Source organism: Panthera uncia (genome assembly GCF_023721935.1).
Source record: "Panthera uncia isolate 11264 chromosome A3 unlocalized genomic scaffold, Puncia_PCG_1.0 HiC_scaffold_12, whole genome shotgun sequence".
Taxonomy (NCBI): Eukaryota; Metazoa; Chordata; class Mammalia; order Carnivora; family Felidae; genus Panthera; species Panthera uncia.
In genome coordinates this window covers 1,346,596-1,370,283 of record NW_026057579.1, presented here as the reverse complement: position 1 = coordinate 1,370,283, position 23,688 = coordinate 1,346,596, and the positions used below count along the sequence as shown (strand labels likewise).

General features: G+C 42.8%; 1 protein-coding gene and 1 long non-coding RNA gene across 2 annotated transcripts in view; one reads left to right on the top strand and one right to left on the bottom strand.

Moving 5' to 3' along the window:
* Positions 1-23,688, top strand: part of POLR1A (RNA polymerase I subunit A) — a 74,522-nt gene that overhangs the window by 29,843 nt on the left and 20,991 nt on the right. The window contains exons 14-20 of the mRNA XM_049651820.1: positions 3,737-3,928; positions 16,182-16,331; positions 17,675-17,858; positions 20,206-20,288; positions 20,405-20,563; positions 22,208-22,306; positions 23,180-23,332. Coding sequence (XP_049507777.1) covers positions 3,737-3,928; positions 16,182-16,331; positions 17,675-17,858; positions 20,206-20,288; positions 20,405-20,563; positions 22,208-22,306; positions 23,180-23,332 — 1,020 coding nt within the window. The remainder of the gene's footprint in view (positions 1-3,736; positions 3,929-16,181; positions 16,332-17,674; positions 17,859-20,205; positions 20,289-20,404; positions 20,564-22,207; positions 22,307-23,179; positions 23,333-23,688) is intronic.
* LOC125937274 (uncharacterized) lies at positions 5,972-7,046 on the bottom strand. The gene is made up of 2 exons (XR_007462337.1): positions 6,977-7,046; positions 5,972-6,719 (listed from the first exon to the last, which is right to left on the bottom strand). It is a non-coding gene; the product is annotated as an uncharacterized LOC125937274 (long non-coding RNA).

Here is a 23,688-nt window from a genome sequence, read left to right as displayed (position 1 = left end):
GACGCCTTTTAAATTATCAGCAGTTTGTGTCACAGTGATTCACAATTCTACGTCGTTCAGTTGGATTGTGGTGGAGTATGAAAGAATCAGTAGTAATAGTAACATGGAATTATGGCTACCATTTGCCAAGCCCTTTTTCAATGGTAGACACTGTGCAAAGCACTTCAGAGGCTTCCCCTTTCACCCTTGGCACAGACCTTAGAATAGGTGCTGTTAGTGTCCACGTTTACATGAAGTGCTTGGACCAGCACACCGCTGAGAAGGCGGAAGAAGTTACAGGGAGCTCCCGGGTCCTCGGGGCTTTGCTTCTTTCCCCCTCTGGGGGTCTTGCCAACCTTCTGCAGGAGAAGACGTCTGCAGCCAGGGGAGCACGGGAGGCTGTTCGGAGACGTCCAGCATTGGTCAGTGCTTTCTCCACCTGGGAACATCTCTTCTCAGCAGTCATCTGCCACCCAGAGAATCTGGCAGTGGCCAGGGGCCCAGCATCCCAGCCTCCTGGCCATCAGACACGCTGGGATGGCTCCGTGCTGGACCCAGCTGTTTGAGTTTCACTCTCTTTCCCTTCTCTGCCTGCTGCAGCCAGCTGTTGATTAGTAAAGAGGCTAAAAGTGGAAAAGAGGAGCTAAAGGCCCACTGGGGTCCCTCAGAAGTTAGAATAATAAGTTGACTAACTTGAAATTTGGCTTTTTGTCTTTTCATTTAAATAACAGTTGTGACTGTCATTGTGTGACAACAAAAGCCACCACCTATTGAGCACTCCCTGTGCCTCAGGCACTGCTCTGAGTGACCTGCAAACATTCTCTTGTTTAGTCCTCAAAACAAGCTTAAGAAGTAGTGATTTTCAGATGAGGAAACACAAGTGAGCAGCTCGCCAGCCAGTGACGATGCCAAGACTCGAACCCAGCACCGTTGACTCCCAAGCTCAGGTGCTCGGCACCATGTGTTATTAGCCTCCCTTTATAGGCAAGGCTGGGGATGGAAGAGGTACTATGGCAGTAAGTGAATCCCAGGACTAAAGTGGTTCTCTGACTCTGGAGGCAGGGTCACATTTTACCACAGGGGACACTACCAGGGAGCAGCCAGATGGTTCTCTGTACATGTCCAGTGACCTCTGGACATTAGAGGAGTTGGAATAGGGGGTGCTTTGACGTTCTCAGGCCAACGAACTTGAATGGTCTATACTTCATTTTCATTGAGTAAGATTATACAGAAGCTTCATGCTTACACTGCGTCCTTCAAAGGACTGACCTGTTTAAATCCAGATGTGCCTCATCACGTGCTCGCATGCCCACGAGTTGCAGGTCAGGAGACAGGCAGAACAGAGTACAGAGGTTGTGATTCTTGATAAATTTCAGTTAATCTGTAGTGTAAATGCCAAGAAATGGAATCCTTATTTTGCTAGCGGTTACAAAAATGCAGCATGTCTTGAACTACTTTGGTGGCAGAGTCCTAGGAGAGCAGGAGCTAGTTTTGTTAAACCAGAAAAGGCCTTTTTGGGGGAAGGGGGGGCAGTGAGAGGGCTAATTTTTCTTGGTGTGTCTTTATTTCCCTTGCTTCCATTTCCCTTTGTTCATTATTCCATGTCTTTGTTTCAGGTTCTCTTCCTTGATTAATCATAGGACCTGATTAAAGTACATTTCATTGTTGCTTGAATGTATTTAATGGAGTTGTGTTTCTTACTTAAGATAGGAGGTGAATGGAACTTCAGCTGTTTCTCTCCTAAGAAAACAGCTGAACTTTTGATTGATGTGTTTCTTTGTGGAGTTTTGTTTTTCTTCTCTTTGTTGTATTTTTTGAGGGCCAGTGCCTTGTGGAAAGTTTTTTTAACAAGGATTGAGCGTTTCCCCGACTCTGTCAACTTAGCCAGAAAATTTAGGTCACAGAATACCCTAATTCTCCAAGCATCCTGACCAAAGGCATTAATTGTAATGTCATTTTGCTGTGATATTAGATGGAATAGGATAGCTGACAATTATCTGGGTTTCTGATTTAGAGATGGTCTTTCTGATCCTAAGCAGGATTTGGGGAATCTAGAATTATAAGTAGGCCCTCAGTAAGTTGCTTTAATCAGCATTTCTCCCTACAATTCATGATTATTGCATTGAAAGCAATTTAGCCATTAAGGCAATTTTCTAGTCATGGAAAAATCTGGATGGAGAGAGGAGAAGGCACTGAATAGATCACATAACTTGTAATTATGTTCTTTAAAGGAAGAAAACAAAAGGAAAACTCTATATCTTCCCCAAAGACTTGCGGGATGAGGCAAATTGCGTAATACTGGTTTGGGTTTTTCCCCCAAGCAAAATAAGATCTTGTCTTTGGAACAAGATGCAGAGTATAAGTTTTTATTCATGTTCTTAACCCAGAGCCTTCGTAAGAAGGGCCGTGTGCACCATCTGACCTTGCCTTCTATCTACAGCAGCTATTCAGCCATCTATAATAATTGTCTTTGAGTTTATGTAGAGCCCATTGCCACAGTATTTAGGCTATTTGACAAGCATCCTTTTTATCCTTTGAATTAGTACATGTGGTTAAATTCCAGGCCCTTCTCCATGGCTGCATTCGTGAGTTCCTTTGGCCTTAGTTATGAAACCTTGCCATAATATTGGATAGTGTTTAACAAGCAATCAAATGATAACAATCTTTAGATCCAAGGCACAGATTTTTCTCAAGTTCCCATAAACATTAAAAAGTTTGCAAAAACCACCTCTTAAAAAATGTCAGTGGGCACAGCTATTTTTACTTTAGTGTGTCTTATGTTGCCATGAACACAGACCTACAGATAAGTTGCAGGAGACTAGGGATCAGAAAGTCTGAAAGATTTCAAATGAGATGAATGTACTGGGGCTTACATAATAGCCCTTGTTTGGGCATCTGGTAGACAACAGCCTTTATTAAAGGCCCACCATGAACATGTGCTACATTGTGAAGAGACACTTGTAAACGTACATTCTTTTCTTTTACAGTCATGCACATCAAGGCCCTCTCAACTCTCTTGAACCCCTACCCCTTAGAGAGAGCTGACTCTTAAGTCAGTAATGCTCAGGGCTCTGTAATAGTGCCCCTGAGAGATCGTTTCTGACCATCCCCCTACTTCTAATCTAAATGATGACCCATCTGTTATTTTTCTCCATGTTATTTAAAACCCTTTGTGGTAACGTATTTATCCAATCATTCGTTTACTATGTAGCTCTTCCTCACCGTAAAGGATCATGTCTGTTTGGCCCACTAGAGTAGATTGGAGGGCTAACCCACTGCCTGGGCATATAGTAGGCTCTCAATAAATATTTGTTGAATGGATCGCTGATTTAGAGGAGAGCCAGGCCAGAAATGTGTGAAAAAATACTAAAGCATAAAACCAAAATATAAAAGCAACAACACAGCAAAGTGCAAGCTAGACCAAATTTATGCAGAGATGCCAAAACTTTGCCTGAGTAACTAGAACCAGATGGGATTATGGACAGAAGGTGTGGGGAGCTGGACGAGTTTGGAGCTGTTTTGCTCTAGAACAGTCGGCAAATGGTCACAGTGGAAGCCGGTCGGGAAGGCCTGGTCATGTGCTTTGGGAGGCAGTTTGCTCTCCAGATGGGAGGCCCAAGCACCAGCCTAGGAAGGCTGTGGGGCAGGACAGTACAGGGGTATAAGGGAGGGCTGTTGCTAGTACATGGCTTCCAAGCAGATGATTAGGAATTAGAATGTGACTTCCTATTTGTCTTCTTACTGTTTTGGTTTGTAGGATGGCCAGCCCTTGGCGGGGTTGATTCAAGATCACATGGTTTCAGGTGCAAACATGACCACTCGAGGTTGCTTTTTCACTCGGGAGCAATATATGGAGTTGCTGTACCGAGGACTCACAGACAAAGTGGGGCGTGTGAAGCTCTTTCCTCCTGCCATCCTGAAGCCCTTTCCACTGTGGACGGGAAAGCAGGTAATTGGGAGAAAATCAAAAAAACAGGCCACTCAAATAAAAGATTTCATTCTTGGTAGAGCCCAGGCCAGAAGTAGAGAAATGACAAATCAAATGGTATGGGACTTGAGGCATCTGGGCGTCTCAGTTGGTTAAGCGCCTGACTTCAGCTCGGGTCATGATCTCACGGTTTGTGAGTTCGAGCCCCACCTTGGGCTCTGTGCTGACAGTGTGGAGCCTGGAGCCTGCTCCGCGTTCTGTGTCTCCCTTTCTGCCCCTCTCCCGCTCATGCGCGCACGCTCTCTCACTCTTTCTCAAAAATAAATGAACATTAAAAAAAAATCGGTCTGGGACTGAACATGCAGTATCTTCAAGGTATGCCTGTGTGATCTGTATGATTTTCTCTTTGGTGGGGTTCCTGGGTTGTAATCCTTACAACCAACCTGTGATACAGAAACTGTTATTATCACCGTTTATCAGATGAGGATACTGAGGCTTAGAGAACTTCAATTACATGCCCAGGTCTATAGGAGACAGAGTTGGAATTCAAACCCAGCACTTCCTAACCCCGAAGACATCACACCATGCTTACTGTCAAAGTAATAAAATAATGGTATATGTGCTAATCAAATAATGAAGTACAGCCAAGTTTGTGTTTCTACTATGTGCTGGGTCCCCAGGTTCAACCTTGAGGCCTGACTCCTAATCAGCTGTGTGATCTTGGCTTTGTGGGCCTCCTTTCCTCATCTATAATACAAAGGGTTCAGGTTGGTGATCTCTAAGGTCTCTTCTAGCTCAGCAATTCTTTTAAGTCTGTGGACCTGCGACCCGACTGGTTTTTGGTTGTTAAACCAACCTTGCATTCAGGGGTAACCCTTGTTTATCATGAGGTATTCCCCTGTCTCTATATATTTTTAATTAAGTTTGCTAAAATTTTGTTTAGCAGTTTTTTACATTTGTGTTTGTGAGGGATACAGACATAACCTTATTTTATTGCGTGTTGTTTCATTATACTTGGCAGATACTGTGTTTTTTACTAATTGGAGGTTTGTGGCAACGCTATATTCAAGCAATTTTGTATGCTATTTTCCACTTCATTTATTGGTGTCATTTTTCCAACAGCATTTGCTTATTATACTCCATGTCTCTGTGTCACATTTTGGTAATTCTCACAATATTTCAAACTGGTCCATTATTTATATTTGTTATGGTGATCAGTGATTAGTGATTATAACTTAAAGTTCAGGTGATGGTCAGCATTTTAAGCAGTAAAGTACTTTTTAATTAAGGTATGTGAATTGGCTTTTTAGACATGATGCTATTGCACACTTTAAACTACGAGATAGTGTAAATGTAACTTCTGTATGCACTGGGAAACCAGAAACTCATTTGACTCACTTTATTGTTATATTTGCTTCATTGTGGTGGTCTGTAATTCAACCCACAATCTCAAAGATGTGTCTGTATTGATGTGTAGGGTTCTTGTAATATCTTTCCCTGTTTTTGGTGTCAGGGTAATGCAGTCTTCATAGAATGAGTTCAGAAATATTTTCTCCAGTTTTCTCTAAGTTTGTGTAGTACTGGTATTATTTTTTCTTAAATGTTTGGCAGAATTAACAATGACTCCATCTTGAACTGATTCTTTGTAGGAAGGTTTTTTAACTAAAATTTCTATTACATGTAGGGCTCTTCAAGTTATCTGTTCTTGAATGAGCTTCAGTACTGTGTTTATTTAAGGAATTTGTCATAAGTTGCTGAATTTATTACAAGCATAAATCAATTCATAATATTTGTTTACTATTCTATTTATAGAATCAGTAGGTGGGTCACTTCACTCATTTCTGATACTGGTGATTTGTATCTTTTTTTTTTTTTTTTTTTTTTTTTTAAATAAACTCTACCCCCAGTGTGGGACTCAAACTCACTGAACTTGATCCTGAGATCAAGAGTTATATTTAAAAATAAAAACCCCAGGGGCGCCTGGGTGGCTCAGTTAAGCATCCGACTTTGGCTCAGGTCATTATCTCACAGTTCATGAGTTCAAGCCCCCCGTCAGCCTCTATGCTGACAGCTCAGTGCCTGGAGACTGCTTTGGATTCTGTATCTCCCTCTCTCTCTGCCCCTTCCCTCACTCATGCTCTGTCTCTCTCTCAAAAATAAGTAAAAAAAATTAAAAAAAAAAAAAAAAAAAGTTTCATGCTCTACAAACTGAACCAGCCAGGCGCCCTAATTTGTGTCATCTTTCTTTTTTCCTGATCAGTTTGCTTAGAGGTTTATTCGTTTTGCTGTCCAAGAACCAGTTTTCATTGACTTTCTGTATTTTTGTTTGCTATTTCATTGATTTCACTTTGATCTATATTATTCCCTTTCTTCTGTTTACTTTGGGTTTGATTTGCTCTTTTCTCATCATTTGAGGTTAAAGGTGAAATCATTTGATGGGGGCCTTTTTTCCTTTTTTTGTGTGTGTAGGCATTTAGATATAAATTTTCCCCTTAAATTCTGCTTAAGTAGCATCATATAAGTTACTATGTTGTATTTTCTTTCATTTCAAAATAGTTTCTAATTTTCCTTTTGGCTTCTTTTTGACTCATGAGTTAATTAGAAGTCCATTATTTAGTGTCCACATATTTAGAGATTTTCCAGATAATCTGTTATGTATTTCCAATCTGATTCCACTGTGGCAAGAGAACATACATTGGGTGACTGGAATCCTTTTAAATTTATTGACATTTGTGCATGAGATTATGTTTACTATGGTGTATCTTGGTAAATATTCTGTGTACCCTTAAAAATAATGTATAATTTGGGGCGCCTGGGTGGCGCAGTCGGTTAAGCGTCCGACTTCAGCCAGGTCACGATCTCGCGGTCCGTGAGTTCGAGCCCCGCGTCAGGCTCTGGGCTGATGGCTCGGAGCCTGGAGCCTGTTTCCGATTCTGTGTCTCCCTCTCTCTCTGCCCCTCCCCCGTTCATGCTCTGTCTCTCTCTGTCCCAAAAATAAATAAAAAACGTTGAAAAAAAAAAAATTAAAAAAAAAAAATAAAAAAAAAAATAATGTATAATCTGGGACACCTGGGTAGCTAGTTGGTTAAGCGTCCAAATCTTGGTTTCACCCAGGTCATGATCTCATGGTTTGTGGGTTCAGACCCTGTATCAGGCTCTATGCTGACAGCATGGAGCCTGTTTTGGATTCTCTCTCTCACCTCTCTCTGCTCCTTCTCTGCTGTCTCTCAAAATAAATAAATAAACATTAAAAAAAATAATCATCTATGATCTGCTCTTGAATTGTGTGCTCCAAAAATGTCAGTTAGGTTCAGTTAGTACATAGTTCAAGTCTGCTGTAGCTTTCCTGATCACTGTCCTTCATTGCCTGGTGTCCATTGTCTTGAAAACCACTGTTTCATATTCATGTCTGCTTTTATTGTTGTTTTTAGTGGAAGAGTCCTCAGGTCACTGTTGCCCTATCCTGGCCAGAAATGGAAGTCGGTTTAACAGAATGGATGGGGAATTTTGCAATTTAAGATTAAAATCCATAAGTATGGATAGTGTAGTTCAAGGAGCGGTATGCTTTTTCTATGAAAGCCAGATAGTGAATATTTTAGGCTTTGCAGGTCATACAGTCTCTGTTGCAAGTAGGGCAACAGCTCAGCTCTGCCTTGGTAACTTGAAAGCAGCCATACACAACACGTAAATGAATGAGCATGGCTGTGATCTGATTAACTTTATTTACAAAAACAGGTAGTAGACCAGATTAGGCCTATAGGCTATAGTTTGCTGACCCTTGGTATAGTTGCTATATGTATTTGTCTACTTTATTATTTACATTGATATTATTTTTATTATTTTTATTTATATGTCTTTCTTTTGTAAGCCATCTCAAGTTATCTTGGAAGTGAGGGATTATATTTTAAGTCATTAAGTGTCCAGAATTCATTAGAATTTTGTGTAAACGTAAGCAGTTTCAAAATAGAACTAAATAGTACACAAAGAATATATATCTAGAGCCATAAATACGTTGATTCCCTTCAATCTGGGAAGCCAGCCAAAGGAAATAATCTGAAATGTAGAAAAAGCTACTTGAAAAAAATAGTCCATTATACACCATGGTGTGCCATGGTGGAAAATTAGAAAAACCTGGATACTTAACATTGGCGCTCAGTAAATTGTGGAACATCCATTTGTTAAGATATTATGTAGTTGTTTAAAAGAGTGGTTTTAAAAGACCGTGTAGCAGGCTGGGTAGTTTTCTGACACGATGTTGGGAGAAGTAGACTACAGGATTCTATGCAGTTACATTTGCAACTGTATTAAGCATGTGTATGAGAAAACGTGTTGCATAAAAAGATCAAAATGATAGAATAATTTGGTTCATGTTAGGAATAATTTCTTTTTCATTTTATAATGTTTCTGAGCTAAGATTATTACCTTTTAACTAAAGAAAACTAGAAAGTAGGCCCCGGTTTTATTTGTGTCGCAGTTGAGATTTTTCAGTGTTTCTTGTGAGGTTCCAGTGGGCTGTTATTTCTTTGCAAATAGGTGTAAAAGAGGAGAGTGACTACCCTGCACCAGAATTTGTTAGTGGCTCAGTCTGATTCTGCAGAGAAAAGTCATGTTCAGAATCAGGAGATAAGGAGCTTAGCTTAGGCAGTTTATTTGTACTGCCTCAGAAAATGAAGTCGTAGGCTCTTTCTCCAGGGAATTTCATGCAGCCTCTTAAGTGCTTCTCTTTCTGTTTAAGAATCTGAGGTCTGTCAACATTTGTTGAAAGGACATATGAAGAAAAAGGATTTGACTGTCATTGCAGATCTCAAGTGTATATAGCTCAGTGAGTGTTTGCAAAGTGAATATAACTTTGTAAAGTGTCACCCAGATCAGAAAGTAGACTCTCAGTCAGCACTCCCTTCCAGACCCCTGTCAGTTTTTACCCCTCCCCAAAGATAGCCACTGACCTACTTCTAACACTAAAGGTAAGTTTTGTCTTTTCTTGAACTTTATGTAAGTAGCATCCTTTGGTAGATCATATCTCTGTGTAAGTCACTCATGGTATCACATATAGCAATAGTTAGTTCATTTTCAGTGTTGTATGGTATTCCATTATGTGATTACACCATCATATGTTTATCCATTTTACTGTTGATGGACATGTGGCTTGTCTTCATTTGGCTATTATAAAAAGGGCTACTATAACATTCTTGTATATATTTTTTGTTGAACATATATATGTGTGTGTGTGTGTGTGTGTGTATTTTGGTGACTAAATACCAAGGAATCAAACTGCTGAGTCATAAGATCTATGTTCAGCATTAATAGATTTATTAATAAACAGCAACCTGGAAGAACAGCACAGGGCATGAGAATTCTGGTTGCTCCTTAGCCTCAGCAGAACTTGGTATTATTGTCCCATTTTGTTTATTTCTATTTAATTTTAGCCATTCAGATGGGTTTGTAGTGGCACCTTATTGTGGTTTTAATTTACATTTTCTTAATGACAAGTGAGCTTGGGCACCTCTTCATATGCTTATTGGCTATTAGGGTATCATCTTTTGTGAAGTGCCTGTTCAAGTCTTTTGCTTGTTTTATATTCTATGCCATTTTCTTATTAGTAGTTAAAAGTTTTTTGTATATATTCTTGTGTTAGTCCGTTGCCAAACCTTTATCTTTTAACCTAATGCTGTTTTCTAATGATTGGAGCTGTTTCATTAATATAACTCACCAGCATTTGCCTTTTATGGCTAGTCCTGTATAAGTATGCTTGCCCTGAAGGTACAATGGTATTCTCCTGTGTTATTGTCTAGTGTTTATTGTTTTACCTTCACACTAGGTCTTAGGTTTAATTGTCTGCATGAAGTTGATATTTATGGGTGTGTATGATATAAGGTAGGGGATTCCTTTTTTCCCCATATGGCTGTCCAGTTGATACAACGTCATTTGTTGTAAAGACCAACATTTTCCCACTGCTCGTTAGTATCTCCTGTCATAAATCAACTAGTCATATACATGTGGGTCTGTTCCTGGACTCTGTTCAGTTTCATTAATTTGTTTGAGTCCATTGTACCAGTACCACACTATCTTAGTTATTGTAGCTTTATCCTACTGACTTCTGATGGTAAAAGTCTTCAGCTTTGTTCTTCTTCAAGACTGTCTTGAATATACTTGGTCCTGTGTATTTCCATATAAATTTTAAAGTCAGCTTATAAATTTCTACAAAAAAAATACCTGCTAGGATTTTTATTGGGTTTACATTGTTCCTCTGGATCACTTAAGGAGGAATCAACATATTTACAGTATTGAATTTTTCAAGTTATGAACCTAGTATGTTCTTCAATTAATGTAAGTCTTATATATCTATCATTAGACCCATTTCCTGGAATTGCTATTATAGATGCTATTGTTTATTAAATTTAATTGTTTATGATTGCAATGTAGAAATGCCATTAATTTATGTATATTATTCCTGTATTCAGCAACCTTGCTGAGTTCAGTTATTCGATCTCTGTCCTTCAAATTCTTTTTAACTATAGAAGTAACTGAAGTTTGTTGTTAAACAAAAATCAGTAATGTGAAAGGAGAAAGGAAAAATTCCCTCCCTCCCCAACCCCATTCTCTATGTCCACACATACTCTCATAAAAAATAATTAAGAATGAGATATTATACTTGCTCAGAGGAACCATGAATCATGATTAAATCTGGCATTCAGTTTTGAGCTTATATTTTAAATTTCTTTATCCATGACATCCTGGTCCTGAGGTATGAGTTTTCCTGACCACCAGGCAGGCACCTGGAACTTTTTTGACTGATTTGTAAGCTGGCTTACTTTGATTGAGCCGCCAGGGCTTCCAGAGGGAATTCCATTATTTCAAGCAGTCTGTATTTTTAATTTGGACCACCCTAACAAACTCTGAATGTGGCAAGAAATTCATTTCACTGTTTTCATGTGCTAGGGGTTAACAGAACCTTTCTTGTGATTGCTTTGGGATATATTTAGTTCACTTAATGATATATTGTAGGTCTCATTCTGTGTTCGTACATGTAGATCTATCTCATTCCTTTTAACCCATTCTGTGTTGTATCCAATGATACAGATACCATAGTTGATTTAACTGGCTCTCTGTTGGCAGACATAGATTGTTATCTGGTTTTTTACGATTTTATCTAGTGCTGTGGTGAGCACCACTTCTGTTTATACTAGTGGACTTGCATTGGTATGTATTTTATTTATTTTTTTAATGTTTAGTTTTGAGAGACTGGGGAGGGAGGGGTAGAGAGAGAGAGAGAGGTAGACACAGAATCCAAAGCAGGCTCCAAGCTCTGAGCTGTCAGCACAGAGCCCGACGCGGGGCTTGAACTCACAAGCCGTGAGATCATGACCTGAGCTGAGGTCGGATGCTTAACCGACTGAGCCACCCAGGGGCCCCTGTTGGTATGTATTTTAGATGAGTTCCCAGCGATGTGATTGCTGAGTCAAAGGGTGTCAAATGTAAATACACCTTACAAACTTCTTTTTTAAAGAAATCTTTTTAACTTTTAAAACACGTTTTAAAGTTTAATAACAGTCTTAGTCTAAAAAAATGTCATTATTATTCTCATAGATACTGCTACCTCTCACAGTTTAAAAGAATGTTGCGGATAGTCTTTTCTCCTTAGCATCATAGTTTATGACCAGAAAGTAAATGAAACACTGCTGGGATGTTATTGCAGAAGGAAGCTTAAAATCATCTTGTCTGACTCCCTTGTTTTTCTTATTGAGATATAATTCATATTTAACACAAAATTTACCATTGTTAAAAACAGTTTAATTCAATGACTTTTAGTTTGTCTGCTATATTGTACAGCAATTACCACTAGCTAATTCCAGAACATTTTCATCATCACCAAAAGAAACCCTGTACCTATTATCATCATTGGCAATTCCTCCTTCATTCCCAACCATCACTTCTGTCTCTATGGATTTGCCTATGTCAGACATTTCATGTAAAAGGTGTTATACAACGTGGGGTCTTTTGTGACTTGCTTCTTTTACTTAATATAATATTTTCAAGATTCATTCACATTGTAGCATAAACAGTACTCCGTTCTTTTTTATGACTGGATGATATTCCATTGTATGGATATACCTCATTTTGTTTATCTGTCAGTTGATAAATGGATATTTTGGCTCATTCACCTCTGTGACTGTTATAAATAGAGCCACAGGGTGTATTCATGTGCCAGTTTTTGTGTGAATATGTATTTTTAGTTCTCTTGGCTGTATAGCTAAGAGTGGAATTGCTGGATCATATGGTAATGCTATTTTTAACTTTTTTCAGGAACTACCAAACTGTTCTCCAAAACACCTGTACCATTTTACATTTCTGTCAGCAATGCATGAGCATTCTCACTGCTCGACATTCATACCAACACTTACTTCCTCTTTCTTTGTTTCATCTTAGTGGGTATGAAGTGGTATCTCGCTGTGGTTTTGATTTGTATTTACCTAATGACTAATGATACTGAACATCTTTTCATGTGCTTACTGGCCATTTGTAGTATCTTTGGAGAAGTGTTTATTCAAGCCCTTTGCTCATTTGGTGATTGACCTGTTTGTCTTTTTATCGTTGAATTCTAAGAGTTCTTTATATATCCTAGCTGTTAGATCTATATTAGATATATATGTTGCAAATATTTTTTTTCATTCTGTGGGTTGTCTTTTCACTTTCTTAATGTGTCCTTTGACATACAAAGATTTTAATTTTGAGAAATTTATCTACTTTTTCTTCTGTTGCTTGTGCTTTTGGTGTCACATCTAAGGAACTGTTGCCCAATCTCAGGTCACACAGATTTACAGCTATTTTTCCATCTAAAAATTTCAGGGCTTTAACCCTTATGTTTAGGTCTTAGATTCATTTGAATTTTTGTATATGGTGTGAGGTAAGAGTTCAGCTTCATTTTTTTTACATGTGGATATGCAGTTGTCTTGACACCATTTGTTGAGCATTCTTAGCACCCTTGTCAAAAATTAATTAACTGTAGATGTATAGGTTTATTTATGGACTCTTCCATTGATCCACATATCTATCTTTATGCCACTATTATGTCCTAATAATTGTAGTTTTGTTGTATTAAAATCCGGAAGTGTGAGTCTTTTAGCTTTGTTTTTTTTCAAGATTGTTTTGACTATTCAGGGTCTGTTGCGTTTCCTTGTGAATTTTAGGATTAACTTGTTCATTTATGCGAAACTGGCACTTGGAATTTCAGTAAGGATTGCCTTAAACCTGTAGATCAATTTGGGGACTCTTGCCATGTTAACAGTCGTCTGATCCATGATGTCTTTCCATTTATTTAGATTTCCTTTAATTTCTTTCAACATTATGTTATAGTTTTCAGCATATGACTTTTATTACACTTCTTTGGTTAAATTTATTCCTGAGTATTTTATTTTTTGGTGCCTTTATAAATAGAATTGCTTTATTAAATTCATTTTCAAATTGTTATTGTTAGTGTTACTGTGTTACTGTGTTATTGTTATTGTTACTGTCAGCAGTTGTCAGTTTTTCTATGTTGGTCTTGTGTCCTTCAGCTTTGTTTGAAGTCATTTACTAGCTCTGATAATTTTTTTGTGGATTTAGCGTTTTCCATATATATCACATCATCTACAAACAGAGGTGGTTTGGCTTCTTCCTCTCCAATCTGGATGCCTTTTATTTCTTTTCTTGCCCAGTTGCCCTGGCCAGTACCAGACAGGTCCAATGCTCTAGTACATTGTTGAATAGAAGTGGTGAGAGCAGGCATCTTTTCTTATTCTCGATCTTAAGCAGGAAGTGTCTAGTCTTGGATTATTGAGTATATTAGCTGTGGGTTTTTCATAATGCCTCCCCTTTTACTATTTTTTTTAAGTCTATTTATTTTGAGAGAGAACACAAGCAGAGGGGAGGAACAGAGAGAGAGGGAGAGAGAGAGAGTCCCAAACAGGACCTGCACTGTCAGCTCAGAGTCCAGTGCGGGCCTCAAACTCACAAATCGTGAGATCACGACGTGAGCCGAAATCAAGAGTCAGATGCTTAACTGACAGCCACCCAGGTGCCCCAAATGCCTCCCCTTTGTTAAGTCAGTGCCATTCCCTTCTATTCCTTTTCTGTTAAGTGTTTTTAGCATGAAAGGGTGTTGGAGTTTGTCAAATGCTTTGCTTGTTCTGCCCTCTTGACTTTATAGATGAGATGGTAGGTCCTGTTTCCCTGTCCTCAGTTGGTTGGATGTGCGTGCTTCTATTACCTTGCGCAGAGACTTGCTTTCCTGACTGTGCCCAGCCTGGCAGTCCCTGCTCTCCATATGGTGATTTGATTGAAGTGCAGCTAGTGCAGCTAGTGGTTGGCATGACAAGGAAGCCTCACGCTCCTGCCTTAACTTCCTCACCCTCTCCTGGCAGTGCCAGCCTTGTGGAGAGTGTGTCATGACCCTGCTGGTCGTCTTCTGCTGAGATCACGTGTTGTCTGCTTCTTTAAAGGCACACTTGCCAGTTGTCCTCCCACTTCTGATGCACATGCATTAAAAGGCAACCACTGTGGCCCCATTGTGCACATATAAAGACACTACTTTGTGGGGCCTGGTACAGGCATAGAGAGAGCTGTTGATGCCAGCTGATGGCTTCCAGCCCCTCCTTAGCCGTCATGCCTGTTGCACTGGCCTGTTTGCTCCTGGCCTGCTGCATCTTTGGGAATGCGTGCTTTTGGCCCCTCTGGAGTCATGGTTATCCCCCAGGTGCTGCTGCCCTCCCTTGGGTTCTCAGTAGAGCAGCTGCTTGAGAAATTGCCTCTCCTAGCCTGCACTTAGCAGCCACTTGTTGAGCGGATGGCCACTGGGATGCACCCAACTGGGCAAAGGAAGGGTGCCCTAGCCTCTCAGTAGCCGTAATTAATTCCAGGCAAATGAATTTATTTCTGGTGTTAGCCAGTAAAAGCTTATTGGGCGGGAGCCATCAGGTTGCTAGTCACATAACCAGTGGGTCTGGTGATGTGCCTCACTCAACTTTAATGACCGCTTCTAAAGTACTTGTCCTTCTTGTCAGCACCACTTACAGGGCTTATTCTCTAAGGCATTTATGTAGCCTCAGTTGTCTAGACCAGGAATGTATTTGGAACGAGTGAGCCTGTTAAAAGTAAAATCAGAGCATGTCACTCCTGTGGTCAAAACCTCCCAAGTAGGTTTCCTTCACACTCACACTAAAAGCCTTCTGCCTGAAATGCATGGTCTGATGTCTGCATGGCTCCTTTCCTCACTACCTCGTTAGTGAGGCCTTCCCTTCCCGTCTTATTTAAAATCCTAAATATTCCCTCCCTCCTCCCCCCGCTCTACTCGGGGTCCTTCCCTGTTTTATTTTCCTCCAGGGATAATCCCCTTTGGGAATGAAGGTTCCACCAAAGACAGACTGATTTATACATGACTTTTCCCAGCACCTGGCCCACTCAATATATAATTGCTGTGTGAATGGGTGGATTTTATCCATTCTGCAAATGACCAGTGCTCAACCTAAGAGCATAGTCATTTTGCCCCACAGTACATGACCAGTCAGTGGTGGACCAGACACTGGAGCACTCATCCCTAAAGCTTCTCAGTCAGATGCCTCAGCCTCCTGTGTGAATCTCTTCGGAAGGAGAGCTCTCCATTCTTTCTCTGTATCCTTTCCTTCCTTGGCACCCGCCAGAAAGTCAAAGCTGTTCTGTGGGAGGATGTTATTGACTATATGTAATGACTGCACGTAATAATCGTCTGTTTTGATGTGGCCTGAAGATGAGAGAAGGATGCCTTTGAAGAGCGTTCTTTGACCTTTGCCTCAGTCCTGGGCCTGTCCTCTAGGAGACGGCAGCTGCACCTCCACTGCTGTTGTTGTGTTTATTTTTTTTACCTTTTTTTTTTTTTTTTTTTAAACCATATACTCAAATCTTTCTCTGCTATGACCCCACAGAATTTGTTTCTTCTCCTTCCTTTGGTCTATTCAGGGACTTAATCCTCAGGTCTAGAAGATTGTTCACTTCAAGAATCATTTTAGGAAATAATCCCATTGGCGTTCTTAATAGTGTATGTTTGTTCCTGTTCCTAAGCCCCCTCCTAAGCCATGTGAGTGAAAAAGAACTGAGATCAATTTGTCCTACAGAAGTGGAAGTGTCTGTTTTTCTTGCTCCGCCTACAGATCATCAGAATGGAGTTGTCTGGCTTTTCAAGGTGCATAGGGACAGGAGGTCCTAAAAGGGAGCTCCTCACCTTTTCTCCCCACAATCAGCATTATCTTCTTTTTCTCTCCAGGTTGTGTCAACGCTGCTCATAAACATAATCCCAGAGGACCACATCCCACTGAGCTTATTGGGAAAGGCGAAGATCAGTGGCAAAGCCTGGGTGCAGGAGTCTCCTAGGCCTGTTCCCGGCTTTAACCCTGACTCAATGTGCGAGTCCCAGGTCTGGCTGCCTAGCTGTGTGGGTTGGAGACATCTAGTCCCAGTTTTAGGCAAATTGATTTAAAATGGAGACAGAGAAAGGGGACAAGCCCATAGAAGTGGGCGTCATGGTTCATAAGAGAGGGCCTTGTGTCCGAGTTGGTGTCAGTTTTTAGTTTTAGAAAGAAAGGGTCAGAGTTCATCACTAGCATTTGACCCTCAATATGTGAGGTTGAACCTCACAACCCACTTGAGGAGCAGAAGGCCTCCAGACTCAACTCTGCAAAACTTGGAATTGCAGAGCCTGAGCTTTCCCTTGAGGCTCCTGAGTGGCTCGAGATCACAGACTGACCAGCTGTGAGGTTGCACACTTGCCAGTTCCGTGGCTAAGGAGCCAGGCCTTGGGGAGGAGGCCCAGGGCAGTGGAACCTGGGCACAGTGTTCCTGCAACAAGCAATAGTGGCCCCACACTAAAGAGTTCCAAGCCTTAAGTCCCCGGCTCACAAGTGCTTTGTCACAGGGTCTAGCAGACATTCCATTTCAAAGTGAAGCTGCCACTTTGCTTTCCTTTTATAGATCATATGCTTAATGCATACTCCATTATGTACCTAGCAGTCCTTCCTTTAATTAGCTTCTAATGCTTTATCCCAACTTTATAGAAGTACAGAAGTCTTAAAAGATGTTAGAAAGGTTATGTTGTTCTTACTTCTAGGGTCCAAGGGAGGGGGTACCTAGGCCAAGGTCATGGTTATGAAGTTTACGCTCTGGATGCTCTCATTTGTAGTCACAAGGGTACTTGACCTCAAGTCAGTATGGGCAGGGTTGTGGTGTAAGAGGACATGTAAACACTGAAATGTCTGCACATGTGTGTGTGTATATAGTATAGTCTCTGGAAAAAAGTAATTTAAAAATATTGGTCTATATGTCCTCATCTCCTTTATTTGGAAAAAATACGTTAGGGACACCTGGGTGGCTCAGTCAGTTAAACATCTGACTTTGGCTCAGGTCATGATCTCACAGTTTGTGGGTTTGAGCCCCACATCAGGCTCTGTGCTGACAGCTCAGAGCCTGGAGCCTGCTTCAGATTCTGTGTCTCCCCTCTCTCTCTGCCTCCTCCCCACTCACAGTCGGTTTCTCTCTCTCTCTCTCTCTCTCTCTCTCTCTCTCTCTCTCAAAAGTAAAAACCAAATTAAAAGAAAAAATATATTAGTTCCGTTTATACCCTACATCTTTCCATCAAGGACTTGAGGCAGGTTACAGTGGAGGTACATACACAATAAGGTTAATAAAACACAGAGAAGGGAGGGGGTGGCTTACACAGGAGGTGTCACCTCCACTCCAGCGTTGGTGTTGTCCCCTGCACAGGTGATCATCAGAGAAGGGGAGCTGCTCTGTGGGGTGCTGGACAAGGCACACTATGGGAGCTCTGCCTATGGCCTGGTCCACTGCTGCTACGAGATCTATGGTGGGGAGACCAGCGGCAAGGTTCTCACCTGCCTGGCCCGCCTCTTCACCGCCTACCTGCAGCTCTACAGAGGTTTCACCTTGGGTGAGTGCTGGGCGTTTGGCCCCGCGGCTCCCTCTCTCCTAACCAGCACGCCCATCGGGATGTCTCCCTGACTCTATTAGCAGCCTCCAAGGGAATGGCCAGTCTCCTTCTACAACTATGTCTTCACTTGACTGCCAGCAGCATGACACAGACATGTTCCTTCTCGGTGCTTTCCACCACTCCCTGATGGCCAGCATTTCTTCACCCTCCTTGGTCCTTATTTCCATTCTGTCCTTTTCTCCACCCAGCCTTCATGGTTGTCTATCCCTGACACTGATTTTTCACACTCGAACCCACCTCCATTCTTTCCTGTAAGCATCCTTCCAGAATTCCTTGGGCACTCCATGTTCCAGAGACCACCTTCTTCCCTACTGTCAGAACTGCCCACACTTCCCAACACAGCTGAGGCATCGGTGCTGTTGGAAACACCATGTTGGGGCAGACCTGCTGGGGTGATCCTAAGATAGGAAGAAGAACTCCCTTGTCTCCTCCCTGGAAATGAGCACACACCGTTTGAGGAAGTTGGCTCTGATAAAGACAGCAAGCGTGCTGTTACTGTCTATGCCTTGGGCTTACTCAGGGTGGTGCGTCTCCCAAGGACACAGAGTGGAGTCTGAGCCCTTCTGCTTTGTTCCTGTGAGGAATACGTGACATGCTGTGTGTTGAGCCTGAGCCACAGTGAGTGTTAGCACTGTCTAGTTGGTGATTAAAGTAAGACTCTGTGCTTTGCAGACTTCCTTGTGTGCAGACATGGTGGGAATCCCATTGTGGGGCCCATGGGCCACCTCAGCTGGAGCCTGTTCACTTGCCTGCAGTGGGGCTCGCGTGGTTATATGATAGATGTTCATTGTGGCAGAGTAGAAATAAATACAGACATGATAGTGACCGAAAGTCACCCAGCATTCAAGCCATAAGCAATAACCACTAATATTGATTTTATGTGTGTCTTTCTAGACTTTCCAATATAAACGCATTCAGAGAAAAATGGGATCCTACACTACACAGTTTTTGTAACCTTTTACTCCCCATTTTGGAATGTATTTATATACGTTCTTTTGGACAGGTCCTACATCCTCAGGTCTGTGGCTACAGATTATTCTAGTTGTGTAGATGTACCATAGTTTATTTAACCAGTCCTGTAATTAGACATTTAGGCTCTTTTCCTGGTTTTCACTTTATTGCCGGGAATCCCGTCTTTAAAAATGAAAAGTAGTGGAAGATGCCACACCCAGCTCACGATGAGGACCACACCTAACAAGCCGTGCCCGCAGCACTGCGTAGCACATGGCACAAAGAGAATTCAGCCCCCAGATACAAAAGCCTCCCAGAGACCACGAGACAGAAAGGGAACAGGGCCAAGCTGGGTCCAGCTCTGAGGGAAGGGCGAGCTAGAGACATTGCCTTCCGCTCCCGCCTTCATAGCCAGAGGTCAGTGAAGGGACAGCAAAGTGGCCCGGAGCTGACCCCATGAAAGACCCGCTTTTGTGGTTACGGCTTCCTCACAGAGGGACTTTCTTTCCTCCCTTACTTGTACGTGTTCTTCTGAGCCCCTCAAGCTTCCAGAATGTTGCATTGGAAATTCCAGCTGTTTTAGCTCAGCTTCTGAACAGTGTAGCCATTGTTTGTCTTCCCATTCAGACCTTGGCTGAGGGACTTTTGAGCCCAGTAGCGCTCGACAGATAACAGGCAGCAAGTGGTTAAAAGATGAAGTAGGGGGAGGTCCCGCCTAAGGTGAGGAATTCCTCAGCCCTTTGGGGCCAGAATGACAGGTTTACCGAAGCGACCCAGGCTCCCGTCCCCCAGGCTCCCATCCTGGGGAGCAGCCTGCAGTGATGGGCCCTGTCACCCAGGCTCAGGTGTGTGCCTGCACACACACACAACCATGCAGGGTGGGCCCTGTGATGTGTGCCTGCTGGGAATCAAAACCAGGATGTTCTTTCCCTCCCTGTCTTCTTCCTCAGTTTTCATCCAAAACCTCGTCTTCACCCCAGCCCATTCATTCATTCAACATGTATGTATTGAGTGGAGTGCAGTCTAGCTGGTGGCTAAGAGCACAAGTTTGACTTGGCCCTGGGTTTACTTTTCTGCCTATGGAACATTGGGCAGGTAGCTCAGGTTTGAGCCTTAGTTTGACTATTTGTAAAATGGGGCTTCGAATGCTTAGCCTCTGGGAAGCACTTAGGAGATGGTGGCAATCTCTTCTTAATAACTATGTCAATATCGTCATCGTTATTCTGGTGCTTCCTGTGTTTATGGAACCGTGTGCCGTGCCCTGACCTCCCCAAGCTTACAGCCTGGTGAGAAGTTAGGCCCGGTCCCCCGAGAGTTTGTCTGTCTCACTTCACAGGCGTGGAAGACATTCTGGTTAAGCCGAAGGCAGATGTTAAGAGACACAGAGTCATTGAAGAGTCCACCCACTGCGGGCCACGGGTGAGGAGGGCCTGGGAGGCTACAGCCTACTGCAGAGGGTCGGGTCTCCCATGGAACAAAAGCCACACCTTCATCCCTTGGCTGCTGCCTGTGACGTGTTCCTTTTCTCATCCTAGGCTGTCAGGGCTGCATTAAACCTGCCAGAAGCTGCGTCATGTGACGAGGTCCGAGGGAAATGGCAGGATGCCCATCTGGGCAAAGACCAGAGGGATTTTAACATGATTGATCTGAAGTTCAAGGAGGAAGTGAACCATTACAACAATGAGATTAACAAGGTTAGTCCAGCAGCGTGTGCACTTATCACCACCATTTTGAATGCTGGTTTTTAAAAAAATTACATTTTGCTTCTCACTTAGGGCCCTGTGGAGCACTTTGACTCTTTAACAGCTGACTGGGTGAGATGTGAGGTGGGATGTATAGAATTCATCATTTTGAAGAGCCAAGGGCTTTGTGCTCTTACTCGGTTAATGCTGAGAGGGCATGCTTTGCACTTCTTTTTCGTTTTAAATGTTTGTGTTTTGGGGTGACTGCATCCATGGGGACTGAAGAATTCCTCTGGGGCCACTGTGGTGGAGGAGCAGAATGAAGGACCAAAAATACTATTGCCACTTAACATGGAGGCTGGGGGTGAAAGCCTGGGTTCAAATCCTGTCTGCCATGTGCTTGGTGTGTGACTTAAAGGCAAGTGATGTAAGCAATCTGTGTCTTGGTTTACTAGCCTGGAAGGAGGGATATGAGGAACACTTACCTCACAGCGTTGCTGAGAGGATTAAGGAGCTAATCTACACTATGCTCTTGACACGGTGGGAGCACTCTGGAAATTCTCCAGAGCCCCTGTCTGCTTTTCCACCAAGCCAGTTCTTCTACATCGGAGAAAGGAGAGGGAAGTCCCTGCACAGGCCAAGACCACAGCCGGGGCTCTCCACCATCTTGCCTCAGAGCTGGGGCTTCCAGTCCTGCAGCTTGAAGGAGCCAGCCTGGCCCTCACCCTGCCTTCTGGACCACAAGGCCCAGCCTGAGGGGGAGAGGGAGAAGCAAAGCCATTGCTCAACAACAGTTGGTGTTTGCCTGGTGCCCTCTGAACTGGCTTCCAGGATCCCTTAGCCTGCCAGGAATGCAGACCTCTCGGTACAAGTGCTGTCCCTGAGAAGTTTTCTTCGGAGGAGCCTTCCCAGCACCGCTCCGAGAATCTGGAGGCCCAGCTTCCAGGCTTGACTAAGAATGCTGGGGTGTGGTCTCAGAAGCACCTCAGAATCGCTTCTTGTCCCACCAACAACTCTCTTCCCACTGCACACCCCCCACTCCCCCCGCCCCATCTCTCCTACGTGGGTCTGGGTCTCTGCAATCCTAGTAGAAGCTTAAATAGACTCTGAGCCCCTCCCAGCGCCTCCTCAGGCTCCACCTAGAGGGTTTTGCTCATGTCTGCTGGCCCTGGAGGCAAGGCCAGACTCCCACGTGGTACTAGGGCAGCATGTTGGTAAATGTGAGTGTGTCACGGACATTGGTCCTCACTGCCAAGTGTGCAGGAACTGAGGCTGTGCTCTGCTGGGCAGATCCACAAGGGTATCACCTCAAATTTTCTTTTTAGCCAGCTCCTTTTTAGACTCACCAACTGGATATGCTGGCCCCTCTAGTTCTCCCTTTTTATTCCCGTTTGCCAGTGGCAAGAGCCTTGAGCTTCTTGGCAGAGGGTGTCAGGAGGGTGCAGCACGTGGGGGCCCTCATCGTTAGACTTGTATCTAGGAGTTCTAGCAAAAAGGATGGTTGCCAAATGAGACTTCTTACCTTGAGTGGGATTTGGCCCTTATCTCTAGATAAATAGTCTGAATTTATTGCTCCCGTATCCCAGGTTTACCTTGTGATTTGGGATTTCAGATGGGAGTGAAGTCACTGACTTGATGTCTTTATTTAATCTGCAGGCATGCATGCCATTTGGCCTGCACAGACAGTTCCCAGAGAACAACTTGCAGATGATGGTGCAATCTGGAGCCAAAGGTTCAACTGTAAACACCATGCAGGTGTGAGCAAAGGCGGACTGGCTGGTTTGCCAGAGGGATGGGATGATTGCAGGAGGCAATTTTCAGATTTCTTTCTGATTTTAAAAGGGTCCATGTTGCCATATAAAACGTGGCAAGTACTAAAAAATATAAAAGCATATAGAAATTGGTACCGTTAGCACATCAGTGTTAGAAACAAACACAGATATAAATGTGTGCGTGTGTGTAATCAGTCTTATCTGAGGTCCTGTCATGGTCTGCTTTCTTCATTTTTTAGTATATTGTAAGCACTGTCCTAGAGGTTTCTTTACCCTTAATTTGAGGCCCGTTACCTCCTCGGGGTCCTGCAGTACTTTTGTAGCATGTTTGCAAATGTTAACATTTCTTTTCAAAGTCTTGATGACAGTGTAGAGCAGTGTAGGAATGGGTTTAAAAGGCTGAAGGCCTCAGCAAGTCCCTTGACTAGAGTGAAATCCAGACACATTGCCCTCCTCCCCACCCCCCACCAAGAATATTAATAGGTGGTTTTATTTTCTTTTGTCCTTAGAGTCTAAGGATTACAATAAGTTACTTTTTCTCGTGGAACTCAGTTTCTCCATTAAGGCCCTTAGGTCCCTTCTGGGTATAACACCAAATGGTTCTGAGACATGTCTTCTTTTGCAAACATTGCCCATTTACAACTGACCCCAAATACTAAAATCTTGATCAGTCAGCAATAGGAATGCGTAGTTCTCTTCTTGAAACATGAGCGCCTTTGGTTAGTTGGAAAATCTAGTTTGGCCTTCAAAATCCAGTTTTCACGCAGCTTTTTTCGAGAGCAAGCCCTCCCTCCCTCTGCTAGGAAGCAGCATTAACACATGTGTGGATCTCTCCTTTGGGTTTCCTTTCCTCCAGATCTCATGCCTGCTGGGCCAGATTGAATTGGAAGGTCGGAGACCCCCCCTGATGGCATCTGGCAAGTCACTGCCCTGCTTTGAGCCTTATGAATTCACCCCCAGGGCTGGCGGCTTCGTCACTGGCAGATTCCTAACTGGTATCAAGCCTCCTGTATGTATTTTGGTTTTTCCTCTTGCCTCTTCTCATTGCTAGGCTCAGTGGTAGGAGGCTTGTGACCTCTACCAACAACTTGGAACAAGGACAATCGAGTAATAAATGCCAAGCCATTTGTTGCTTTCTCACTAGACCCTGTGGCCCACAGGGACAGTAAGGATGCCACCCTGTCATGTTCAGCATTATAACACCAGAGCTTTCACAGCACCTGGAACATCATGAGTGCTAAGTGTTTGCTGAAAAATGAAAAGATGGGTAAGATCGATCCTAGGTCTGCCTTTTCCTGCCATATGCCCTCTCTATGCTGTCTTCTCTACTTTGAAGGCAATTAGAGAGGGGATGCCCCTCACCAG